A 25,122-nucleotide genomic window follows, 5' to 3' on the forward strand; every position below is an offset into this window, starting at 1 on the left:
TGGGCTGTAGCTCTTCTTGGCGACTCCAGATGGAATGCTTTTCCTGCAGACATTCTCACAGCTGGCTCCTTCACTTCTTATGAGGCATCCTATCTAAAATTTCAGTCCTCCTCCCGAACATTTCACATCCTCTGTCCCTACCTTACCTTTTTCTCCTTTGTACTTGTATCTCAATCTATTAAGTAATATACCAAACATATACTTACTTATTGAGTTCTTTGTCTTTCCCACTAGGATGTTAGCTATGGGAGGACAGGCATTTTTTTCGTATTTCATGTACTACTGGAAATGTAGTTCACAATCAGTATCAAATGAAGAATGAATGAACTAATTTTTATACTTGGAAGCTAGAGATGTAAAAGAGTCTTTACAATAAGGATTTATGGTTTAATGAAGAAGAAGAGTAGCCATTAAATGAAATATTTTGATATGTGTTATGTTAGAGCAGACATGATATATGGATCTATGTGGAACTCCAGAGGGGCTGGCTTAAAAATTGGGACATAGCATTAGGGAAGTTTTTCTGTAATAGGAAATCTGAGCTGAGTCTTAAAGAATGGAGGTTATTAAAGACAACAGGAAAAGGTGTAAGAGTAAGCCAAATGATTATGAGCATCATTTCTTTGACCAGTAAGTCTAACTCCTGGGACTGTAATCTGAGGAAATTACCTAAAATGACTACTACTGATAAAACAAGCAAACAAAAGTAAAACCTCACTAATGTGTTCTTTGCAGTAGCAATTATATTAGAAACAGTCTAAATGTTCAAGAAAAAGGGAATAAACTATCCCAATATATTTTTGTAAGATTTTAGTGACACCAAAATTATGTATTTTCTAATGCTAAATAGAAAAATAATGGATTAAAAATTATGTGCATATTGTCATCAGGTAGGTATTGGCCACATCATAATAGTCAAACAACAAACATGTCATAACGAAAAGTTTAGAGTTTATCTTGTGAACTTTTGGGAGCCATTAAAAGGGTTAAGCAGTAGAATGACCTGATCACATTTTTGTTTTACAAAGACCAATTTGGCTATAGGGAGGAAGATTTTTATTGATTTAAAGTCATTCAATAAGATTATCAGTAGTACCAGAAGTTTTAGTTTTGAGTTACCTTTAGGATATACAGGTGGAAATATCTGGTTTAGGAGACTTTGGCCAATCCTGTTTTCAACCAGTATAGAAGCATTTTTGTATGGGTTTTTTTAATTTTAATTTTAAAACAGGGTCTTACTCTTGTCACCTGGGCTAGAGTGTAATAGCATCATCATAGCTCACTGCAACCTCAGACTCCTGGGCTCAAGCAATCCTCCTGTCTTGGCCTCTCAAGTATCTGGGACTATGGGTGCATGCCACCATGCCCGGATAAGATTTTGGGTTTTGTTTTGTTTTTTTGTAGAGATAGGCATCTCGGTATTGCCCAGGCTGGTCTTGAAATCCTGGCTTTATATGATCCCCCAGCCTCAGCCTTCCAAAGTGCTAGGATTACAGGCGTGAGCCACGAGGCCTGGCCTGTTTTTGTTTTCTTAATAAGTATGGCCATATCAGTAGGTATTGACTGGCTCTAGCTATGGTTATAATGAACAGTATGGGTATTGGCATTCAGGATAGAATTGAATGTGGCAAAGCCATAGTGCCTATTCTCATTGGTATGTATACATATTTACAGGAACTATTTCTGTGAAGCATCCTATATATTGTTTGTGCTTAGATATTGAATGTCAGAGTGGAAAATTTTTGTAACAATAAAACATAGGGTTGAGGGGAGAGAAGATATAGTAAAATAGTCTTACTAGAACCATATGTAGGAAGTTACCAGTTTTAGTTGTAATCCAGGAGTTGCAAACTATCTGTAAAGGGCCGGGTAGTAAATATTTTAGGCTTTGTGGACCGTGTAGTCTTTACCACAATTATTCAGTTCTGTCATTGTAGTGGTTTCTGTCATGGCTACTCAACTTTGCTATTGTAGCACAAAAGCAACATTAGATACTGTGTAAAAGAATTGGCATGGCCAGATTCAGCATAGTTTGCCAACTCTTATATTAGACCATTACTTGATTTGATAAAGTAATTTAGTAAAAGGTTTGGACAAGAAAATAGCTTTATTAGCCATTATACACCAGTTCCATAGATTTTTAAACAGCATATATGACTACGACTAGCATGATGAAATTCTTAAATAGGACCCTAAGGAAATTATTAAATATACTGTAACACTGTTAGAACATGATGGTTGGATTAACTTTACTCATTATTTAATAACGAATAATAATATTTCTTCCCTGTACCCAAAAGCACCAAGATAACTGTTAAGAGTAAAACTTAAGTGTCTAACAGAGTAGCATATCAGTATCATCTTTATGTAGATATTGGTTGCAAACTTGATTTATGTTTGTAGAAGGGTGAAAGTAAACATTGGAAGTAGCAATTCTTTCACAATTTTGATTATGTTTGGGAAGAAAGAATTTATAATAATGTTTCATAATAATGCAAATACATTTCTTCCACAAATATATATTAGATAAATTAAAGATTTAATTTTTATACTTTGAATCTATCTATTCTTAAATGTAATAGTATAAACTTTTCAAAGTACTGTGCCTTTAAAGATACTGACAATTTTCAAGTTTTTAAAATTTTATCAATCTTAAGAGAATAGAATACACCATGAGGGCAGCGTGTGTGACTTGGCCCTAGTTACACTGAATAGCTTTGACAGATTACTTTCTATGTCTATTATTGGAAAGAAAATACTGGCTTAAGGGTATAGAGATGCCAATTTGGAGATGTCTTCAGATATCTCTTTGCTGTCATGCACAGTGAGAAATGAGAATTTCAAATGGAAAAGAGTAAATAGGTGATACAATTTTGAATTAGGTTTATTTCCTCAAAGAATCTTCCTTCCTTTTTTTTTTCTTTAACCAGTCAAATTTAGCAGTGGGAGGTTGTTGAGTACCAACTTTTGTGATACTAATGTTAATAAGTTCTGATAACCCACTACCATCGGACTAGCCTAATCTTCCTTTCTCAGTAAGTTTTTAAGATAAATTAGTAAATGTGGGAATTATGGTGATCTTTTCTGAGAGTTTTATTGCTAATAGTAAGTTGTCTTCTATTTAAGCATAAGCGAAAATGTTAGAATTAGTAGGATCAGTGGATAGTAACTGGAAAATGCATGTATTTCGAGTGTTTGTTGGTGGGGATAGTGAGGAGGGAATAGAGTTAGTATTTACTTAATAAATAGCAAAAGCATAAAATTTCTTTAGTATTTGACTAAAATATGTCTTATGGGTAGCATTTTATTCAATAAAATAATTATTTTGTTTCAGCTTCCAGAAATGTTGCACGGTGATGGTGACAATGAAGAACATGGCTTTTGTCCAGTGGGGCAGTTCATTCTTCAGAATTTAGGATTGCTGTTTGGATTTGCCATCATGCTGGTGATTGCCCTCTATGAAGACAAGATTGTGCTTGACATCCAGTTTTGACCATTCCCAGTAATCACTGTTGATTACGAGAATGTACCACGCAGCTTTGCGTCTGTTCCTTATACTGTATGCACATTGCTCAGAGAAAGTCAGTGGCTTGCACTACTTACAAGTTCCATAGATTTGAGCCTAATCACAAAAGACTGGTGCTCAGTACTGTTTTCCCTGTGTGAAGGGTCTTTTAAAAATATAAAACTTGTCATAAAGAGAGGAGAAAATGGGACTCCATGAACTAAGGTTGATATAGGTTTAATTAAGACTTAAAAAAAAATAATCATATAAAACACTAAAGTAGTCTCTTTATTAGTAGAAACTTCTGTGGCTATGCAGAAATAGAAATTGAACCAAAAAAATCATTTAAACCTTAAAAATATTTTAAATGGACTTTGGGCAGACATTTTTGTGTGTGCTGAGAATGAATTGTATTATAGTACCCTTTAATCCCCCTACATATATACATATGGTGATAGGGATCAACTTGACACAACTTTGAAACTGCATAAAATAGACTAGAGGAACTAGAGGAAAGCTCAGGCTGCATTAGAATATGAATTTAGCATTGGGAAAAGCCCTTATTCTTGAATCTAGAGTTACTATTTTTGTATATATTTGCATAGTGTTTAAACTTGCAGCCTAAACTACTGAAATTTGTGATTGTATGTTTGTGTGAGCTTCAGTTTAATGAAAGATTCATAATGGTTCTTTGTATTATAATACTTGGTGTTTTTTTCTTTTTTTTTTTTAACTTTTGTTTAGGGTTCTGGGGGGGAGGGCAAGGGGTCACAGAGCATGTGGTCATATGTCTTTTTTTTAAATTGTAACCCTCTAGATAATATCAAAGAAATGAACCCAAACGTGGTCTAAATAGTTGATTTTCTTACTTCAACAGTACCAACTAGTTAATTGGGAAATTTAAGTTCCGAATGTTCACATTGCTTTACCAGTTTGGCATTAGAACCAAAAGCACATCCTGTGGCTGGCAGTAAGGTTGTAAGGCAGAAAATCCAAGTTTACCATGTCTATAATCTGTACATGAAGTGTTGATTAAAACAGTTACTAGAATAAACTCCATTGATACTGTGGCTATCATGGTACCAAGTAACTTGGAAAATATATTTAAATAACTAAGCTGAAATCACTTGATCATTTTGTGCCAAGATGTGCTGTTGGTGCCTAATAGGAATTAGTCTCTTACTTAGGTGCCCAGTTTTCCTACCATAGTTATGAATGATTTGTGAGAAGTGCAAGCCATGTTTATCCTGAATTTTGACTTAATGATTTGTAGTACGAGTCATACGCATGTAGCTTTCTGTTTACATCTTGTGCCATATGGTCTTCACTTATGCCAGGTAAACTGTATTTGAACTGTGTGCAGCTTGCTTTGTTTTAATCTGCTTGGCAAACAATATAGCTGCTTTAAAAATCTTGTTCAAATATATAAGAGCCAAACTCTTTTCCATTCCATTTAAAAGACTTCATTTAGTCCTCCTCTTTTCTCATGTTCCTTTCCTCTTACTCTGTGAACTTTAAAACAAAACAAAACAGAACTTCAAGAGCAGCATATGCATCCAGGTATTAATAGATTATTGCCAGTGTTTCTTCTTTATGCTCTAAGCATGGGAGCCTAGGTGTTGTTATTTCTTTAATTTATGCTTGAATTTGAAAAATTATTTGACTTTCTCCATGGCCTCCTTGTAATAAGTAGCAGTTTTATACATAGATTATTTTCAGCAGTGGGCACAGCATTAGGACAGTCTCATCTCATTGCTTGGCCCTACAAGCAACCTAGCTAAAAGGTGCTGATGTTTTATTTAGTACTGCCAATTTTAAGTGATTCAAATATCTTGATTTCTGAACCAAGATGTATTTATAGTTCATTTTCGGTTTTTATACCCAAGGAGAATTCTGCATTCCAGCATTAAATCTGCTTCATTTAAAATCTTTTATAAAAGCAACAGCTGGAAGATACTCCCAGTTTTAAAATAAATGCCTGATTTAAAGCAAGTGGGTTATGCTGAAGTATATAAAGTTTTATATTCTCTCAAAAATGGTATCTTTATTTGCTAGATTTGTAAAATCTTTTAAGAGGGCTGTAATTGTTGCTGCTAGTATTTTGTTAGGGTTCCACCAGTATTTAGTTTTCACATCATTCTAATGTATAGTTTCAAGTCTTACTAGACAATCTGAATTCCACTACATTTCTGTTTGGCTCCAACATTCCATTTAGCTTGACCAGTCTAATTTAACATGTGTCTGTTGGAGATCATTAATGTTACTTGTACAATGCTGTCACTGTGTGACATCCATATGAATTTTGGTGTATATCACATTGCATTCAATCAGCTGTGATTATGCTTAGAAATACTATAGTAACTAGATGCAGTGTGAATTTTTTCCATTAAGTCAGTGGCTTAAATGTGATTATGGTCCTGCAAGGTAATACTTGCTAAAATATCTAAACATTTTTTTTTTGTTGTAACTGAATCATTTTTTAAAAATTTATAAAGCTGGAAATGATCAAATGCTGGGTTTTTTTTTTTTTCATTGTCAACAGTGATGTGTCATTTTATGTATGTTCCTAATGCTATGGAACTCCCAAAATAAAGTTATTCAAAAACAGCAAATACACCAATATGTTTTCTTTAGTATTTATTTCAGAATGTTTTCTTACATTGAAGTATATGGATCATTTAAAATTATCTGCATTTGTACATAAGTAAATTCATAATTAAGTATAACGTTAGTCAGATTTATTTAAACCAGAAAAATTGTTTAAACAGTAAAATATACTTTGTACTCAACCATCTAACAAGAAATTGGAACAAGGAAATGACGTTTCCAGGTTATGAATTAAGTTGACATAACAGTGCTACACCCCGTCCAATCCAATGCTCCTTGGGTTGGTCAGAGGGAAGAGTCATGGCAATCACGAAATTTGTAGAGTGGCCAGTGGTAGATAATGTTCCTCTCCGCTCACTTGTCTTATACAATGGAGCAACATAACTTGGCCGTTTTGGTATTTCTGCCCTCTTACAGGGCTTTAGCCACATCTGTAAGAAAATGCATAATACCTTTTTAAGTCTAGGCTGTTATACTTACATATATTTGAGCCTACTATGTATGGTATTCTTAGAGTAAGGTTATGTCTGTGAATTTCTTTGCCCAAATAGATTTTATTTTTGTCAGCAGTGCTATGACTGCTCAAAACATTTTTTAGAGCTCTCATAACTAACTTGAGAACCAGTTTAGAAACTCAATGAGAAAAAATAGTTTTCACCTACTCTATTAAAAAGCACATTATCCAACTGTTGATCAGCTCTCCACCATACTTACCTGGGGATGATTTGGTGCTTACAGCAACAACAAATCAGATATACTTTCAAAGGAGAGGATTACCACCACTGATACTCAAAATCATGTGCTTCATTCATTGAAAGCCAGTCTCAAAAAATTCTGAAGGGATTTTTAGCAGCAGCAATACAACTAGAGCACTATCCCATTTTGACGACTTTGAACGGAGACATTATGTTTATTATGCTGTTTTAAAACAGTTTTATTCCTTTATAACTATAGTATACTCCCATTCTTTCTAGAGTCAGCCAAATTCCTAGAATGTTAAGCATACAAATTGTTGAACCTCACCAAGAATTTGAAGCAAATTAATCTTTGCACGTAAGAGTAAGAAAGATGTTTTAGAATTTAATCATTCTAAAGATGTTTTAGATTTAATAATTCATTTTTCTAGTAGTAGCAATAGCAATTCCTGAGGTGACAGGACTTGATAGCCCTGTTGTTCAGAGCTCTATTTTAGGTTTCTCAGGTCAAAACACAAATGGTATAAATGAGCTTATGAGGATGCGGTTTTCTCTATTTCTCCCACATAACTGTGGAATCCAGTGGTCATAAGGAGATCCATAAGGAGTTTTACAGGTATTAGCTACAATATAAGACTCGACACTCTGGTGTATTTCATTTCAAACCAAGTGGATTTTTCTAATGAATTTTTATTTCTTACTAGCTGACTTCCTTACTTTTTGACTTCCTATTCAGTTGAATCATTATCCATTTATAAGTAAATTTCTTCTTTTACTCACTGCAAGCTACTTAGGAGTTTCCATGTGAAAGAAAAAGAAAAAAAAAAAAAACTAAATCCCAATCAGCTCCTGAAATTGCAAACATTGATTTGCCCTTGTGACTCTCAGCTCGGGTGTCATATTTTAAGCGTTTTCTGTCCACAGTATCTTAGTATGTAAGACAGGTTTCTCCCAACTGGCTGTCAGCTTACCCCTCACTGTGCCTGTGACACTGCTCTGAAGAACTTTTTAACCTGTCTTTGAGCTGCTCCCCAAATCCCACAAACAATTCATTTAAATCCCACAGCCTGTATTTTATCACAGCATCCAGACCTACCCTTCAAATTGTGTAAGAGTATCTTTAACTGTTTTGTCATGATGTGGTTAAAAGCAAAGCAATTATATACTATTAATCTGCCTATGCTGAAGATAGGTGTCTAGAAAATAGCTTTCTTCACAGATGGTTCATACAGTAATCTTTTAATCTGCAAACTTCAGATTTTTAGGTCAAAATATATAAGAAAAAACATATAATCACACATGTGTGATATGTATGCATATATACAGTTGATACTCATTATTGATGGATTCTATATTTGCAAATTTATCTGCTCACCAAAATTTATTTGTAATCCTAAAATCAACACTGGCAGCACTTTCATGGTCCTTGGCAAACATTGACAGAGCATCACAGAGTTGAGCCATCTGACCCATTATGTTCCCAGTTAAGGTTGAACCAGGTGAGGCTTTACTTTCTTGTTTCAGCTCTCCTAACCATAAACAAATGTCCTTTTTCCTGTTCTATTTAGTGCCAAGTTTTTCAACCTTTTTTGCTTTTCATTTGGTGATTTCACTGTTTAAAATGGCTCCCACGTGTAATGCAGCAGTGCAGTCTGGTGTCCTAAATGCAAAAAGGCTGATCCTGTGCCTCGTGGAGAAAAATGCTAACGCATGCCTCAAAGAAGCTCATAGTATTTTGGGCGTTAAGTAAATGTTAATGAATCAACAACACATTCAGTAAGATGTCTTTAAACAGAATAAAACAAAGTCATGTATCAATCAGCTAACAAAAATGTTGTTTCCACAGAAATTCAACCCTGTACTTCCCCTAGGAGCAATGGTTCAATATTCACTAGTCCAATGTCAGCAACAACTTTATAGAACATAATTACCCATGAATAATAAGAATTGACTATATATGTGTGTACACATAAACACACACACATATGCCCACAAATATATGCACGGGGACTGTTTTATATATAATACATAAAATATTTTATATAAAAAATTCTTAAAATGGTCCCCCATGTATATATCATTAGAATTTACTCACAACAGGTACTGTATCATAAAGAATTTTGGGATGTGATTCTGCAAGTTTCTTGATCTTTCTATTCCAGGAAGCTCCATCCAGAAATAATCCATGAATGAAAACACCTAAATATAAAAGAAAAAGGTTAACATATTTTAAATATGCATATTGATTGAATTTTGAATCTGAAATTCCTACATGTGAATACTATGCCAGCGATGGTAGATTAGCAGCCTACTATCTTGTTAGAACTAAGCCTTGTTCTAAAATGAAAGCAATCTCGTGAGTATTTTGTTTTAACATCTATATTTCAAGAACATCTATATTAGCATCCATATTTCAAGAACATGCATACTTTGTCTAGTAAAATAATGCAATAGTAAAATTAGGTGTGAAAGACAAAAATGGAAAGGAATTTTAAACTAGTCTATTGGAAGTCTTCAGTGTGTGGGAACATTATCAAATTTATATTTTATTTATTTATTTTTGAGACAGAGTCTCGCTTTGTTGCCCAGGCTAGAGTGAGTGCCGTGGCGTCAGCCTAGCTCACAGCAACCTCAAACTCCTGGGCTCAAGCGATCCTGCTGCCTCAGCCTCCCGAGTAGCTGGGACTACAGGCATGCACCACCATGCCCGGCCAATTTTTTTGTATATATATTAGTTGGCCAATTGATTTCTTTCTATTTATAGTAGAGGCGGGGTCTCCCTCTTGCTCAGGTTGGTTTCGAACTCCTGAACTCAAACGATCCGCCCGCCTCGGCCTCCCAGAGAGCTAGGATTACAGGCGTGAGCCACTGCGCCCGGCCAAATTTATATTTTTAATTGGCCAGTGATTATAATATGTTATCAGAAGTCATGAGTTCTGAAAAACAAAGAAAACCCCAAACCCTTTCTTAATTATAGGGATCCAGTGGCTACTAGGCAGCCTCTGAACAAAATACTCCTCTGTAGATCGCTAATGTCATAAAAGTTAAATTTCTCCTAGCATTTTAGAACGTATTCTCAATGCCACAACCTCTCCTTAGTCTGTATGCTGAAAGAACACATAGAACTTTCTAGAATGTAATGTCATACACTAACAGCTGAAAAGTACAAATCAGGAAATTAAAGAAACATGAGTGACTTCCTTTGGCTTTACATGTCTATAAAGCCTCAGGGATTGAATATAGGTATCTGCACATAAAAATATTTATTTTAGTTATTGTACAGAGGTCAGCAGAAGCAATATGGAATTTAGACCAAGGTTTTAGTTCCTAATTTGGTGTGTGACCTTGAGCAATTTATTTAACCTCAGAACTGGTCTTGTTATCTGGAGAACCTGAAAAACATCTATAAAACAATAATGCTTCGTTTGTCTGTCTTGTAGAGTTGTTACAATCAAATCAGCTAATACAGGTGAAAGTGCTTTGAAGAGTAGTACATAAAAATCCATTTGAGCAGTGCTGTTCAATAGGACTTTTTCCAATGATGGGAATGTTCTATATCTATGTTGTCCAATGTGGTAGCCACTAGCTACATGTGACTATTAAACACTTGAAATATGACTAGTGCGACCAAGGGACTGAATTCTAAATTTTATTTTAATTATAGTTAAACAGCCCCATGTGGATAGTTCAGTGCTGGGTGCTGGGGGAAGACTTACCCTTTTTCTACTCTGGATTTTAACTGATGGAAAGAATAAGTTGGAATAAAATATCAGCCTTATAAATTGGCAAAGCACTTACTTGTCCAATAACTGCCAATGTATAACTTCGGCAAAGCTGAATTGCAAAGTGCACCTTGAGCTTGGGCAATGTGAGGGGGTGGGCCTGCCTGAGGGGAGAGATGGGCCTGCAGAGCACATTCTGCGTCTTAACCTCTGGCCAGCTCTAAGTTCTACCAGTCAGTCACAGTGACAGATGGGAAGAGGGAACGTAGGGGAACTTCATAATACTAAATAGAAACAGGGAAAGAGGGCTGGGTGCGGTGTCTCATGCCTGTAATCCTAGGACTCTGGGAGGCCAAGGTGGGTGGATTGAGCTCAAGAGTTCGAGATCAGCCTGAGCAAGAGCAAGACCCCGTTTCTACTAAAAATAGAAAGAAATTAGCTGGACAACTAAAAATATATATAGAAAAAAAAATTGGCTGGGCATGGTGGCACATGCCTGTAGTCCCAGCTACTCGGGAGGCTGAAGCAGAAGGATCGTTTGAGCCCAGGAATTTAAGGTTGCTGTGAGCTAGGCTGATGCCATGCACTATAACCCAGGCAACAGAGTGAGACTCTGTCTTAAAACAAAACAAAACAAAACAAAAACAGAAACAGGGAAAGAGGAAAACCTACCCACAAGTCCAAGTTAGCCTTGCTGACTTGTAAGCATAGCCCAATAAATCTTTGCCTCTAACCAGCCAGATATTTATTACTCACTGGGAAAGAATGACAGTGCCATAGAGAATAAACAGTAGAGTTTGTTTCAACACCAGAAAAGTGGTGACAGGAACAAAAGTTCCTTCCAACCCAACAATTTTATAGGAAATATATAATATGATGAGGGTGTTCAAATGCATTTTTATTTCTCATGGTCAGTAAAGGCCGTAAAGAAAACACAAGATCTATAAAATGACAGATAGATGTTAACTGGGTCCTGCTCACAGCTGCTCCAGCTCTATGAGTCACAACTTTTGGCTGTGTGGGGTGGTCAGCACGTATTTTCTGCTTCCCTTCATGCTATGCAATGCTCTCAATTGATGACTATGAGTCACCTAGTAGTACCCAGCAATTCGTATAAGAGGAATCTTAGATAAATACATCTCAAATATTCGATGCAAAATAAACTGTCGGGGCACTGTAGTCTTTAACATTTTCTTTACATTTTAATTTAATGTTAGGTAAATAAGGCTGGCATCTTTGAGCCCTAGAGCCGAGAAGCACATACTGAAGTATGTATAGAAGAGAGATACTGCTTAAGGGTAGAGATCGGAAAGAAAGAAACTTGAGTTCTAGCCCAGGTTGTTCTCAGATGAGGTCTATGTCCCTCCCATTATCCTGTAAGAAAGTGATTCCTTGGGAAAACTTCCATTTCCCTAAATCATCTCATGGATTCTTTTTTTTTTTTTTTTCTCTTTCCGGTAGCCAAGTAGAAAGGGCTAATTTGGGGATATGTGTGTTTGTTGGTGAAAATGTATATGTGTGTTCTGTATTTGTAGAAAATAATAAAATTAATGATTTAGCAAAAATCTATCAGCTGTTATAAATTAAGCCCGGGCTAACACTTTGGTAGTCAGTTAAATGGTTTATTTAGCTGATGACTACTATTTACTATCTGAATTTGGAGCACTAAACAGTCTTTATTAATCTTTTAATAAGTTGAGCTTTATATTTACTCCATTGTTTTCCAGATAATTTTGGATTTTTAATACCTGACCTCCTTTAATAGAGTTTTTGTGGGTTATATTAGTAAATCATTATAAAAATAAATATCAACTACCCTGTATAATATCTAAATTCAGTGCATAATGATGGGCAATTCAATAGTTTGATCTTCAGCATTAGCTAGTTTATAAACTGTAGGCAATGCTTTTATAAATTCAATCTTTTTGCTGAGTTCAAAAACATATAACCCTGAGAGACATCTTCAATACTGCTCAGAATTCAATCTAAATGCTACCTTCTGCTTTATAATGATATGAAAAAAATTAGAAAAAAATTCTTACATCCAAATTAAAGACTTAAGAATTAGGCCGGGCGCAGTGGCTCATATCTATAATCCTATCACTCTGGGAGGCTGAGGCAGGAGGATCATTTGAGGTCAGGAGTTCAAGACCAGCCTGAGCAAGAGCGAGATCCTATCTCTACTAAAAACAGAAAGAAATTAGCTAGACAACTAAAAGTATAGAAAAAAAAAATTAGCTGGGCATGGTGGCACATGCCTGTAGTCCCAGCTACTCGGGAGGCTGAGGCAGTAGGATCGCTTGAGCCCAGGAACTTGAGGTTGCTGTGAACTAGGCTGACACCATGGCACTCTAGCTCAGGCAACAGAGTGAGACTCTGTCTCAAAAAAAAAAGGAATTAACCATAGCTTCTTCAAGAAAAATTTCCTTGAGAAACATGACGATGTTTTTAAACTTCTACTTCTACCAAAATACTCAGTAGACCACAGAGAAAGCAGCTAGGCTTGACAGCCAGATAGCCTGCAGTTGAATCTCAACTCTGTTCATTTCTAGCTGTGAGATCTTGGACAAGTTACTTAACCCTTCTGAGCCTTAGTTTCCACCTCTCTCACATCTAAGTACTAACTAGGCCTGACCCTGCTTAGCTCCCAAGATCAGATGAAATCGGGTGTGTTCAGGGTGGTATGGCCATAGACGACACCTCTATAATGTGGATAATAGTAGTATCTGTGCTATAGGGTTATTGTGAGGATTAAATGTCAAGGACTGGGCTGTTTCTGGAACTTAGCAGTGGCACTGGAACAACTCCATGCCCTTCCTTTGGTTTGCCTTTACCCAACTTACACACTCCTTTCCTCCTCCCTTCTTAAATACTGAGTTTTAACCAAATTCTTTATCCTTCTTGGTATGTTGCTAAATTTAACTATACTTTAAATTTTATGAGGGTAGGGGTGCAAACTTTTTTTTATTAATATTTTTATTTTATAATATAGTGAGCTATCTAGGGAGGGAATTTTTTAAAGAGCTTATGTTATATTAAGGAAATAGTAAACTCAACACCTTAGCAGAAAGTTGTTAAATTTTCTTCAGGCATTTAGCAATATGCCCATTTTAAGAGTTAAGAATAAAGGGATGCTGAACCAAAGGCCAGATTAATGACAAGTTAGGCACCTATGGATGGGAAAAAATGATTAGTTCTAAGATATCACATGTCCCAATGATCCTTTACCCCTTTCATTTACTGTTTTTAAATGTGTTTCTGCAACGAAACTGTTAAGTATTAAACGTTGGAATAAAAGGTAGCTAAAAAAGGTCAGATTCGAGTCCATGAATTTGTAGTGAAGGCACACAGCATGATCTTTGGAGTGTCCACAGCAGCACTTGGAGGGTCTTTTATGTGCCAGACACTGAGAGGCACTGAGTGCAGAAGGGTGCAGACAAACAAGGTCACCACTCTCTTGGTATTCGTATTGTAGTGGGGGAGAGAGACAATAAAGAAGGAAACACATGAAATCATTACAGAGTGTAACTAATGTTTTGAAGTTAATAAGCAGAGGTGTAAGAGAAGATAAGGGGAAGTGGGGGTTCAATAGACAGAATGTTTATGGAGGTTCCTTCTGATGATCTATAATAGAAGCCGAGACTTGAAGGGCGAGAAGTGTGCACCATGCTGAGTCTGGGCTTGGGAACAGCATGGACAAGCAGCCCAAAGAGAGAAGAGCTTGAGGCATTCTGGGAGCTAGAGGTCAGTGTGACCGGAGCATAGTGGCACATGAAGGGCTGGTACAGAAGAGACAAGAATGTGCCTGGCCCCAGTCATGGTAAAGGGGCTGGATTTTATTCAAACTACAAAAGGAAAAATAAAACTTATTTTAATTTATTTAATTTATTAACATATTTAGCTGTCTGAATTTTCAATGGATGCTAAGGGCTGACATAATCTGTTTACATTAAAAAAAAAATTTCTGTGGCTTCTGTACAAATTAAGAGATATATGTGGCAATGGCAGTAGGACTGTGGGTGAGCAAGTGCGCTTGACCCGAGCATACAAGGAAGCAGAAGAATGAAAAAGAACTCATGGGTTTCTAGCTGGATGGCGGTGCCATTTATTGAAATGACTTCAGTTTTACACATCCAGGAGACACCAAAGTGGAGATGTCAGGCTGGCAGTTGGATGCAGAGGTCTGGATCTTAGGGGAAAGATGTAGATTGGAGATTGATGTTTGGGGAACGTCAGCAAACAGATACTGTTTAAAGATATAAAAAAGGAGGAGATCACTTGGGGAGAAGATGCAGTTAGGAAAGAGAAACAGTCCCAGGATGAGTCCTTGCAAACTCCAATATGTGAGGAGCCTAAGCCAGCCAAGAAGCACGAATGTGGCCAGCGAGAAAAGGAAAATCAGGAGTGGCTGATGTCCTGGGAACAAAGGGAGAAGCTCTGTTTTAAAAAGCTCTCTTCCAGTAGCTTTTTATGTTTTCATGAAGGATGGGGTGAGATATGGAGGCAAAAGGAGGGGCAGAGAAGGTATATGTGGTCGTTCTGAGAGAGGGAAAGCAAATGTCCCAGGGAATGGTCGTGGGGTTGCTTCATAGCGTCACAAACCCTCTTGAGATTTGTGACATTCGATTTAAAGTAAAACCACTCGGCACAGTAATGTGACCATCGTACACTGCTGTAATTACACAGCCACTCGCTAGTATCTAGAGTATACACTAGTTGAGATACAAGATTCTAACTTGTTCCCTGTTGCTATCTCCAGTGCCCACAGAGTGAGCCTGCGAATCGTCATTCAGCGGTGAGTAAGGAGGCAGAGCTGTCTCTGCCTCATTAGCTAAGCAGGACTCATTCACAGTCTTAAGAGATGAATGTCATTTGTTTAAAGACAGCACCATTTTGGTAAATTCTGGAATCTGTAGCATTTGAAAAAGAATACTTGTTCAAAACAGTGGCCCTGTCCATTAAATTTGATATAAAACACCAGGGTGGCCACCAAGAATTGAAAGACAAACAATCCATGAAAAAAATAAAGATTTCCTCACAATCACAAAACAAATACTCTTCTTAGCTGTAAGTTTTGGAATGACACACGTAACAGGAAAGAGTACATATTTTAGGAGTCTGCAAAGCTATGCTCTTCAAGGGCCCAGGAGAAACCTCATTCTTTTCAGTGCTGTTCTGTTTTGATCCCTCAAGACCAACGTAAGATTATAGTTGGTTATCCCATGTGCTGTTAACTTGAGGATTACTTTCTTCTTAGCTTATTAGAAATAATTCTTAACTTACAAGATATTGCAAAAAACTCCCAACAGTACAAAGGACATATACCGTTTATCCAGATTCATCTACTGTTATCATTTTCCTCCCCTATTTGCACACACACGGTCTCTCTCTGTCTCTCACTGGCTCGCTCATTTGCTCTCTGTCTCTCCATAAATTTTTCTTAATGATTTGAGGATAAGTTACATATATGATTATTACTTTCTTAACAGCCGAGGAAAGTAAGCAAGAATGGTGTTTTTGTTCAGTGCACGGATATGAGCCCACTCATTCTGTCCTGCACTTACCATCTTCAGGAGCGTGCTTATATTCTTTGTCTTCCATCACTTCATAGTCAAACCCAAGCAGATCAATGGGAATAGTGTATTTTCTGGCGTAGTTCTGCTGGGCACCGGTCAGAAAGGCTTGTGTGAAGAAGAAGCCAGAAAGCCAGAAGACAGGAGGAGGGCCAACTTCATACCATTGCTATGATGTGAAACAAAAGTGTCCTAATAATAGAGCCTTCCAACTTTCGAATATAACATAGCTTAATAAAATTTGTCCAAAGACACCCACTACATTTTAGGTAAACTAACAAATGACCTCTGAGGAGTAACAGGCCATACTCTCAAGGTTTTAAAAATAAGTGGCATATTCAGTGTTGATTCTGACTTCATAGCCATCACATGGGCTTGGGAATTACAATGTGCATGAATGCAGATGTAAATGTCTATTTTATGCATGCACAATGGTTCTTTCAGAAAGGCTGCATATAATAGTGAACATCTAATATACATTGTTGCACAATTTATGTTATACAGTTGAATAGAATCAGAGAGCCCTATAAAGTCCAGTCAGATGGTAGTATTTTCTCACTTTTTTCTCTCTCTCACTAGCCATTAGTGCCCATATATTGCTTTGGAGGTTTTTTCCTCCTATTTCACTAAAATACAATGAAATCCAACATATGAGAACACAATATTGTACAAGGAACTCCAGGAACAAGCAGGGTAGTGAGAGCCTAAGGTCTTTAGAAATATCAAGATACCTTAACTCTCTGTTCATATCAGATTCTAATGGTAAGGTAGTTGAATACTGACTTTAACTAAATAGCAGTCTGAAGAAATGAATTTGAAGGCTTTTCCCTATAACAGTCTAAGGTAGAACCTCATCTTTCAACAACAATCTTAATTCCTTAGTATCAACTCTAGTACAACAGAAGGCCTACATTATGAAAAGCGAGTTTAGTCGTTTTATCCCTGCAGAGATTTCCTCACAGATAGTTTTTGATGCATTATGCATAGTATCTAGGAAATGAATCGATACTTCTAATGGATATAATTGTTAATAAGAACATAGTTAAGCACCAATATTTCCAGATAATTAGGAGATAGGCTTCTGCCCACTCAATACTTCCAAGACAATTAGCCATTGCGGTCATTACTGACTTGGGCTGACCCAGCAATCTAGTGATTTCATGACCTAGTAAAGTGCTGGGCAATGAAGAAATAATACTGCTCACTAGCATTAATCGCTTGACTGGCTTTCTGAGATGTTTGCTATAGGGATCTATTTTAATGGCAAATATTTCATGGAAAAATCAACACAGCTAGATGTTGTCTCCCTTCAAATGTCACTGACTTGAATGGCTGGCTTTACTGAACATGAATACCTACTCTGAAAGAAGCTTTCAGAGATTCTACTTCCAATACTATAATAGTATGTTGACAAGTCAATGTAACAGTTATATACACTATATGAAATATTAAGTAGTAGCCACTTGTGCCTGGGATGTGCAGAAAAATTAGAGAGTAATATTCATTACATTAGTCATTCTGATGAAGAAAATAAAACAAGAAACTTAACAATTTATGATCATTTGGATGAACTTACCTGCAGGAATTTTAGTCTTGCAAGGAAGTCATTCACATAGCTGCCAAGTGGTTTAAGACTTGGGTAGGATTTACCCATCCACAGTCCCGGAATTTTGACATTCAAAATGCTTCTAACCACTTCTTCAAGTTCTGTAGACATCACTACAAGCCCCTGAAACATATTTAACCTTGGTCAACATGATAGTTTAGATTATGAACAACCCCCCTTTTTAAATGCCTTCTTAATTATCTTTTGTTAACAATTGTGATTAATTAAGGTTGAATAATATAGCAAAAACAGAGAACATGAAGATATTCGCTTTTGCTCACAAGAAAGTCATGAGTCTTTGAACTAAAATATTAACAGTTTTAATCTAACCAAATTTTAATAGAAAAATCTTATTAATCAATACTTCACTACTCACTAGCTATTAAATCAGAGTCTAACTTTGACTTAGTTTATTTGTCTATTAAATGGACAAGTAGTATATCTCCATCCTGCCTTTCTTTCTTTCTTTTTTTTTTTTGTTTTTTTGAGACAAGGTTGCTCTCTGTCGCCTGGCTAGAGTGCAGTGGCATCATAGCTCACTGTAACCGCAAACTCCTGGGCTCAAGCCATCCTCCTGCCTCAGCCTCTTGAGTAGCTGGACTCCAGGCACATGCCACTATGCCCAGCTAATTTTTCTATATTTTGTAAAGATGAGGTCTTACTATGTTGTCTAGGCTGGTTTTCCTGCCTTCCTAGAAAGATGATGATGAATATGGAATTAGAAAGACTATATGAAATGCTTTGAGAAGTTAAAATATCCTAGAATTCAATGTAAAGTTTAGTTCACCTTTTCTCATTTTGAATCACTGATGTGCAGGTATTAAAACTTAGAGGCCCTTGAAAATTCCTGCCTATCTGATCTTTCAATTGGGCCAACTGTTATTGTCATTTCTGTTTTTCTCATAGTTGAAAATATTATTCTAACTGACCTATGGAGAAGATTTTGGAGTAAATTTGATTACACATTTCATTTGCCTCCTTCTCAAGACCCCACTAAAATAACAGTAAAAGAATTTAATTTTTAAAGGTATAAGCCCACAAGTGCAGAAAAAAATAAGGAAAGGCACAATGACAACACAATTTTGGAAGCCAGAAAGCATATGGGCTGCTGGTAGGTGACTTAGTGGTCAGGAGAAACCTGACCCTAAATTGGCAGAGGGAGAAGCTAAGAATCAACCAGATATACATTGCAGAATGCCCCCCAAATGCTGTGAATTCAAGCCCCTAGATATTATGCTTCTGAAAATGAGGAGAGGAGGGTGGTGTTAAATGAAAAGGATTGCTGAAAGCTGGTTTAAAAAACAGGTTCCTAGGTCTTCTCCTCCTAAACTACATGTTGCCTACCTTGAATGTAACCTGCAAAGGAAAATGCAGAAGTCTCTAGAATGGGAAATGCCAGGCACACTGGGGTCAGAGTTACTATAGTTACTATACTGAAATCCGAGCGGTTAAGTCAATGTATGGATATTAGATGCTGAGAATTCTGAGGACTCTTTTCCCTTTTAGCTCTCAGAATGCTAGAGCTAGCCCATTATCTTCCAGGAAAGAGACAGGAAAAATAAAGTCAAAAAGAATGTTGAATGTTTCTTAACCAAACAGCCCAGCCAGATTGCACTACAGTGAAGAGCACACTTAATCACTAGTGTTTTTATAGTCTCTGTGCAACATGATAATGCTCCATTCTTAAATGTAAGCAGACAACCAAAAATTATCAGATACCAGAGGAAGGCTTCTAATATGAGAGAAAAGTTTTTCAATTGTGCATTCAATTTTTGAGCACAAAAAAGACTATTTAGATTTTCTATTTCTTCTTGTGTTGATTTGGTAACATATGTTTTCTCAAGAATTTATCCATTTCATTTACATTTTTAAATTTATTAGCATAAAGTTTTCAAGATATCATCTTCAGATCTCTTAGACTATACTACCTATAGTGATGACCTCCTTTCCATTATTGATACTGGTTTTTGGTTATTTCTCTCTTTTTCTTGGTCACTTCTATTATGTCTTTAATTTGCATTTTTAAATTATTGAATTTGTGGTAATCCAAGAATATGTATTTTTATTTGTCAATATTTTAAGTTTCATAGTAGAGCTTTGATTTTTTTAAGTTATTACGTATGGTTATTAAGTATAAAATGTTTGATTTCCTTAAGTACTAAGTTTGACAATTGATATCTCTGACATTTTCACTTTGACACTTCTTGTTTTATTTTTATTGTGGAGATACATATTCATTCTTTCAAATGCATGATTTTTGGCTTGTGATTATATTTCAGTTTTTTTAATATCAATTTTTGTGAAACCATGGATAAGTCAAAAATCCATGTTATTTTTGATATGAGTCCCATTGTGGAACCAATGGTGTGCAGACAGCTCTAAATATCAGCAAAGTGTTTGGGAAGGATGTGGCCAATGAATGCATAGTACATCGATAGTTCCAGAAATTCCATTCTGGAGATTTTAATCTTAAAAATGAGCCATTTGGGTGACCTGACACCGAGGTGGATAATGATGAGCTGAAAGCTACAGTGAAAGTGAATCCATCTCAACCTATGCGTGTATTAGCAGCAAGGTTTGATGTTACTGTTCCAACGATATTGGACCATTTGAAACAAATCAGCAGGGTAAAGAAGCTGGATAAATGGGTACCACATGAATTAAACAAGTGTCAGAAGAGAAATGGTCTCGAATCTTTCCTTTCTTTGCTGTCATGACATAAAGGCAAACCATTTCTACACTGTACTGTTGTGTGTGATGAAAAATGGATTGTTTTTGACAATTGCAAGCATTCGGCCCAATGGTGGAATAAAGAAGTGCCAAACACAGTCCAAAGAAACTAATGGTGTCTGTTTGGTGGTCCAGCACCGGTATTATCCACTATAGCTTCATGAAACTCAGTCCATCACAGTGGATGTCTACTGCAACCAGTTGGATGAAGTGATGAGGATGTTTGTGATTAAGCAGCTGAGACTGGCCAATAGAGACAGGCCAATCATCTTGCAAGACATTGGTGGATGGCATGTTGCACAAACAACACTGCGCAAACTGCAGAGGCTAGACTTGGAAACTCTCTGTCATCTACCATATTCACCAGACCTTGCACCAACTGCCTACCACTTCTTCCAGGCTTTGGACCACTTTTTGCAAGGAAAAATATTCAATTCTCAACAAGCTGTGGAAAACACCTTTCATGATTTCATCACTACTCTCTCACTAGGCTTCTTCACTGCTGGCATAAACAAACTACCATTAAGATGGCAAAACTGTGTTGATAGTTTGGGCGCATACTTTAACTGTACTGCTTCTTGTTTGAGATATAATAAACTACACATTTGATTCGAAATCAGACATTTCATATTAATGACCTAATATATAGGTTTAACATGTTTCTTTGCTAAATTTATTGTAGTAATTTACCTTTTATGTAACTATAAGAAATAGGTTTTGTCCTATATAGTTGGCAAATGGTTACTGTTTGTATACTGAACATTATCATTTTTATGGTCACAGTTTTTAAAAATGCATCTGGTTTTAGTATTATGCCAGAGAATGTTACATAGAATTTTCCCAGTTAGATTAGTTGGGTCATTTCACTGAGATATTTAGAAAAGAAATTAGTTTGATGTATGGACTTATATTGCTACATTGGTTACAGGTATCATCTCAAGTCAGGTTTTTCAAATTTGAAACATTTTCTTCCCCAAATTAGGGAAAATATGAGGAGAATGATGGAAGAATATTATGAGATTATAAGTAGTTCATATGAGTTGGGTTGGTGAAATTGATGCTGCAAAGTAATCAATGCTCACCAGCACTACCAAAATATTTGAGATAACTTATAAATTTTATTTCTAAATATAATCAATATATTGGAGACTCTGAAATTTATCTCCAGCCTTGACTTTGCTCTTGAACACTAAAGCACGTATCTAACAGCACCTGAACCTCTCCATTGAGTCTATCAGGCATTTCAAAATGAATATGACCAAGACACAATTCTTGATTTTCTCTCTCAAACCTGCTCCTTCCCCAAACCTTCCACTTGCTTAGGCCAAACATTTAGGGCTTATCCTTGACTCCGCTCTTGCTTACACCTACATCAATATTCAGCCAGCCTAACAGACTCCTCTCTCAGTAATAACTCATAAGCAACAACCTCTTTCCACCTCCAATGACACTACAAGAGATCAAATAAACTGGACTTCTTCAATAATATAATTGGTCTCTGTCTGCACTCTTGTTCCCCTACAATCAATCTTTTCTGCAGTGGTTAGAGTAAACTTTTAAAAATGTAAACTAGATCATTTCACTTCGTTGCTTAAAACACCCTGAAATCATCCCTTTACCTGTATATGTTAAGCTAAAATTGAAGGGCCAGGTGCGGAGGCTCACGCCTGCAATCCTAGCACTCTAGGAGGCGGAGGTGGGAGAGGTCAGGAGTTCGAAACCAGCCTGAGCAAGAGCAAGACCCCGTTTCTACTAAAAATAGAAAGAAATTAATTGGCCAACTAAAAATATATAGAAAAAAAAATTCGTCGGGCATGGTGGCACATGCCTGTAGTCCCAGCTACTCGGGAGGCTGAGGGAGAAGGATTGCTGGAGCCCAGGAGTCTGAGGTTGCTGTGAGCTAGGCTGACGCCATGGCACTCTAGCCAGGGCAACAGAGTGAGCCTCTGTCTATAAATAAATAAATAAAATTGAGGATCCTAACCACGCTGACAACACCATCATGATTTGGCTTCTGGCTTCTTCTCTCTGGTCCTATGGTCCCCCTCATGCTCCTCTCTAGCCATGCCAGCCTTCATTTTTGTGTCCCTGGACCAGGCCAAACTCGTTCTTCTCTTGGCTTTACACTTGTTACACCCTCTGCCTGACATGGTCTTCCCTCAAACGCCCCACGACTTGCCCCTTAACATCACGTTGGCTTCTGTCAAGGGTCACCTATTCAAAGGGGCCTGACCCAATCTGACTAAGGGAGCTTCTCACCCATCATTCTCTACCCCTTTCTCTCATTTTATTTATTTCATCGAACTTATCACTTACCAAAATTATATATGTATAATATTTGTTTATTTTTAAATTGTCTGTCTCCCTCACTAAAATGTGAGCTCTGTGAGGGCAGAGGCTTTTGTCTTTCTTAGTCCTTACCATGCTGTGTCTCCTTGGCATGTCTCCTATCCAGCACGCTGTCACTATGTAGCATACTCTATACTAGTTTATCCATTTATTAACTGTCATTCTATAAACTCCTCAAGGGCAGGCATTATTTTCTCTCTTTTCTAGCCCCAGAACCAAGAACAGTACTAACACAGTATCTGTGCCCAATAAATACTTGCTAAATAAATGAATGCTATGAATAATTCAATCATTTTTGGGTGTGTTTCACCTTACCTTGATTGCTTTTTGAATATTAATGCAGGACTCTCTTATGGTCTGCAACAACTTATTGAACCGTCCCATCTCTTGGACAAGCACAGTGTTCATGCTCTGAGTGTAAGTTGTTGGGTATCTCCTCATGGCAGCTTCAATGTCAAAGTTATTTGGAAGTTTGCCCAAGATGTCACCGGCGACCTCATTTACAACTTCATCCGATGATTTTGTACCAGTACCTGCTGAACGAGACTAGGAAGGATCCAACCTATCACTAAAAATCCTCATAAACATCTAAGAATAGCTGAATAAGAAAAATCCTAAGGTAAATCTTTATAAGAAAGAACACTGCTCTGCCATTTCATCCATGATCCTCTTCCACACAAGATTTATTAAAGTGATGACAACAGGCATGGAGATGGATTTTTCAAGAGAAAACAATTGTTGGAGAGGAGGAAGGGCATGTAAACGTGTTCGGAGGCAAAAGAGGGTCTGGAGAAAGCAAATAAGCTATATATTTTGCTGACTGGTTGCAGGGGGAGGACCAGATGCTGCAGAGAGAGGGAGAGAGAGTATTTACATTGGTGGAGGGGCCAAGTGATGATGGGCATTAAACCTCAGAAGGAAGAAATCTCATCTCGCTTTGAGAAAACAGGCCACAAAATATATCTGCTAATAACTCTGGGGCTCCCTTCTTGCCAAAAGCAGAGATATAGTTTTCCCCTTGAACCAGGAGGGCAGAGAAAATAAGCTCATCTCCTCCAAGCAGTTGGAAGAGTTATGGAGAAAAGACAGACTAGTGATTCACATTGGAAATGAGGAAGGAGAATTTCAATTTTTGTTTTTTATATTTATAGTGGCACTGTGCAAATGAATCTATATTTTCTGGAAAAACCCTTTAAATCCTCAGAACAAATGAATGTGTGTATGTATGTGTTTGCTGAGAGCGAACAAACACTATTAGAATATAAATGAATATATCTCATGTTTTTCCAGTCCATGGAAATTGTGTTTTGTTTTCTTTTAAATTTTGTTTCCTGGTTTCAATACTATAAATATTAAATATTCTATAAATGTATTCTATAAGTTTTAACTATTTTACCTAAGTTCTACCATGATTTTTAATGCTACCTACCACATACCATCATATTATCCTATAAAGTTATACAATAAAATAATTAAGTGTTGGTAAATTCTAATTATGTACTAATATAGAGTTATGCTCATATAATAATCCCTTTATTATGGTCCCAAAGTACTGAGTTTACAACTAAATCTATAAAACAATTCATAGAGAACAAAAAAGATAGTGAATATTTGGCCCAAACTAGTGAAATAGCTATTTCCATTGCATATGAAGAATCATGTGCTGATTTCTATTTGTATTTTCATGCACATACAAGATACTAGAAGCTCATTAAAAATACTTCTATTTTCTAACAAGAGCTGTGCCCCTACAGAAAAACCAATCCCAGGCCTATAGTCCTTCAAAAAATGTAAGAAAAATATTTTGGTAACACAAACATTCCCCTTACCTATTTCTCACACACAAAAATCATTGGAGTGATAGGTTTTTCTAAAGTAATATCCAACTGATATATATATATATATATATATTTTTTTTTTTTTTTTTTTTTTTTTTTTTGAGACAGAGTCTCACTCTATTGCCCGGGTTAGAGTGGCGTGGTGTCAGCCTAGCTCACAGCAACCTCTAACTCCTGGGCTCAGGCAATCCTCCTGTCTCAGCCTCCTGAGTAGCTGGGACTACAGGCATGCGTCACCATGCCTGGCTAATTTTTTTTTCTGTATATATTTAGTTGGCCAATTAATTTCTTTCTATTTTTAGTAGAGACATGGTCTCACTCCTGCTCAGGCTGGTTTTGAACTCCTAACCTTGAGTGATCCTCCTGCCTCGGCCTCCTAGAGTGCTAGGATTATAGGCATGAGCCACCACACCCGGCCTATCCAACTGATATTGAGACTTGAGAGCTACTGGGTTGTGACTTGTTTGTAATTATTTATCTTAGCTCTTTCCTTTTTA

General features: G+C 36.7%; 2 protein-coding genes across 4 annotated transcripts in view; one reads left to right on the plus strand and one right to left on the minus strand.

Annotated features, from left to right (window-relative positions):
* The window catches only part of SLC39A10 (solute carrier family 39 member 10), a 130,092-nt gene extending 124,315 nt beyond the window's left edge, over nucleotides 1-5,777 (plus strand). For all 3 annotated transcript variants that reach the window (XM_076005767.1, XM_012776952.3, XM_012776951.3), the window contains one exon: nucleotides 3,335-5,777. In XM_076005767.1, coding sequence (XP_075861882.1) covers nucleotides 3,335-3,493 — 159 coding nt within the window. In that variant the 3' untranslated portion in view covers nucleotides 3,494-5,777. The remainder of the gene's footprint in view (nucleotides 1-3,334) is intronic.
* A 405-nt stretch (nucleotides 5,778-6,182) lies between these two features.
* Nucleotides 6,183-25,122, minus strand: part of DNAH7 (dynein axonemal heavy chain 7) — a 255,045-nt gene continuing 236,105 nt past the window's right edge. Inside the window, exons 59-63 of the mRNA XM_012776948.2 lie at nucleotides 23,103-23,333; nucleotides 17,679-17,831; nucleotides 16,094-16,271; nucleotides 8,903-9,006; nucleotides 6,183-6,543 (exon numbers count right to left, since the gene is read on the minus strand). Of these exons, the coding sequence (XP_012632402.2) occupies nucleotides 6,337-6,543; nucleotides 8,903-9,006; nucleotides 16,094-16,271; nucleotides 17,679-17,831; nucleotides 23,103-23,333 (873 nt within the window). The 3' untranslated portion in view covers nucleotides 6,183-6,336. The remainder of the gene's footprint in view (nucleotides 6,544-8,902; nucleotides 9,007-16,093; nucleotides 16,272-17,678; nucleotides 17,832-23,102; nucleotides 23,334-25,122) is intronic.

Source organism: Microcebus murinus, chromosome 8, assembly GCF_040939455.1.
Source record: "Microcebus murinus isolate Inina chromosome 8, M.murinus_Inina_mat1.0, whole genome shotgun sequence".
In the NCBI taxonomy this organism is placed as follows: Eukaryota; Metazoa; Chordata; class Mammalia; order Primates; family Cheirogaleidae; genus Microcebus; species Microcebus murinus.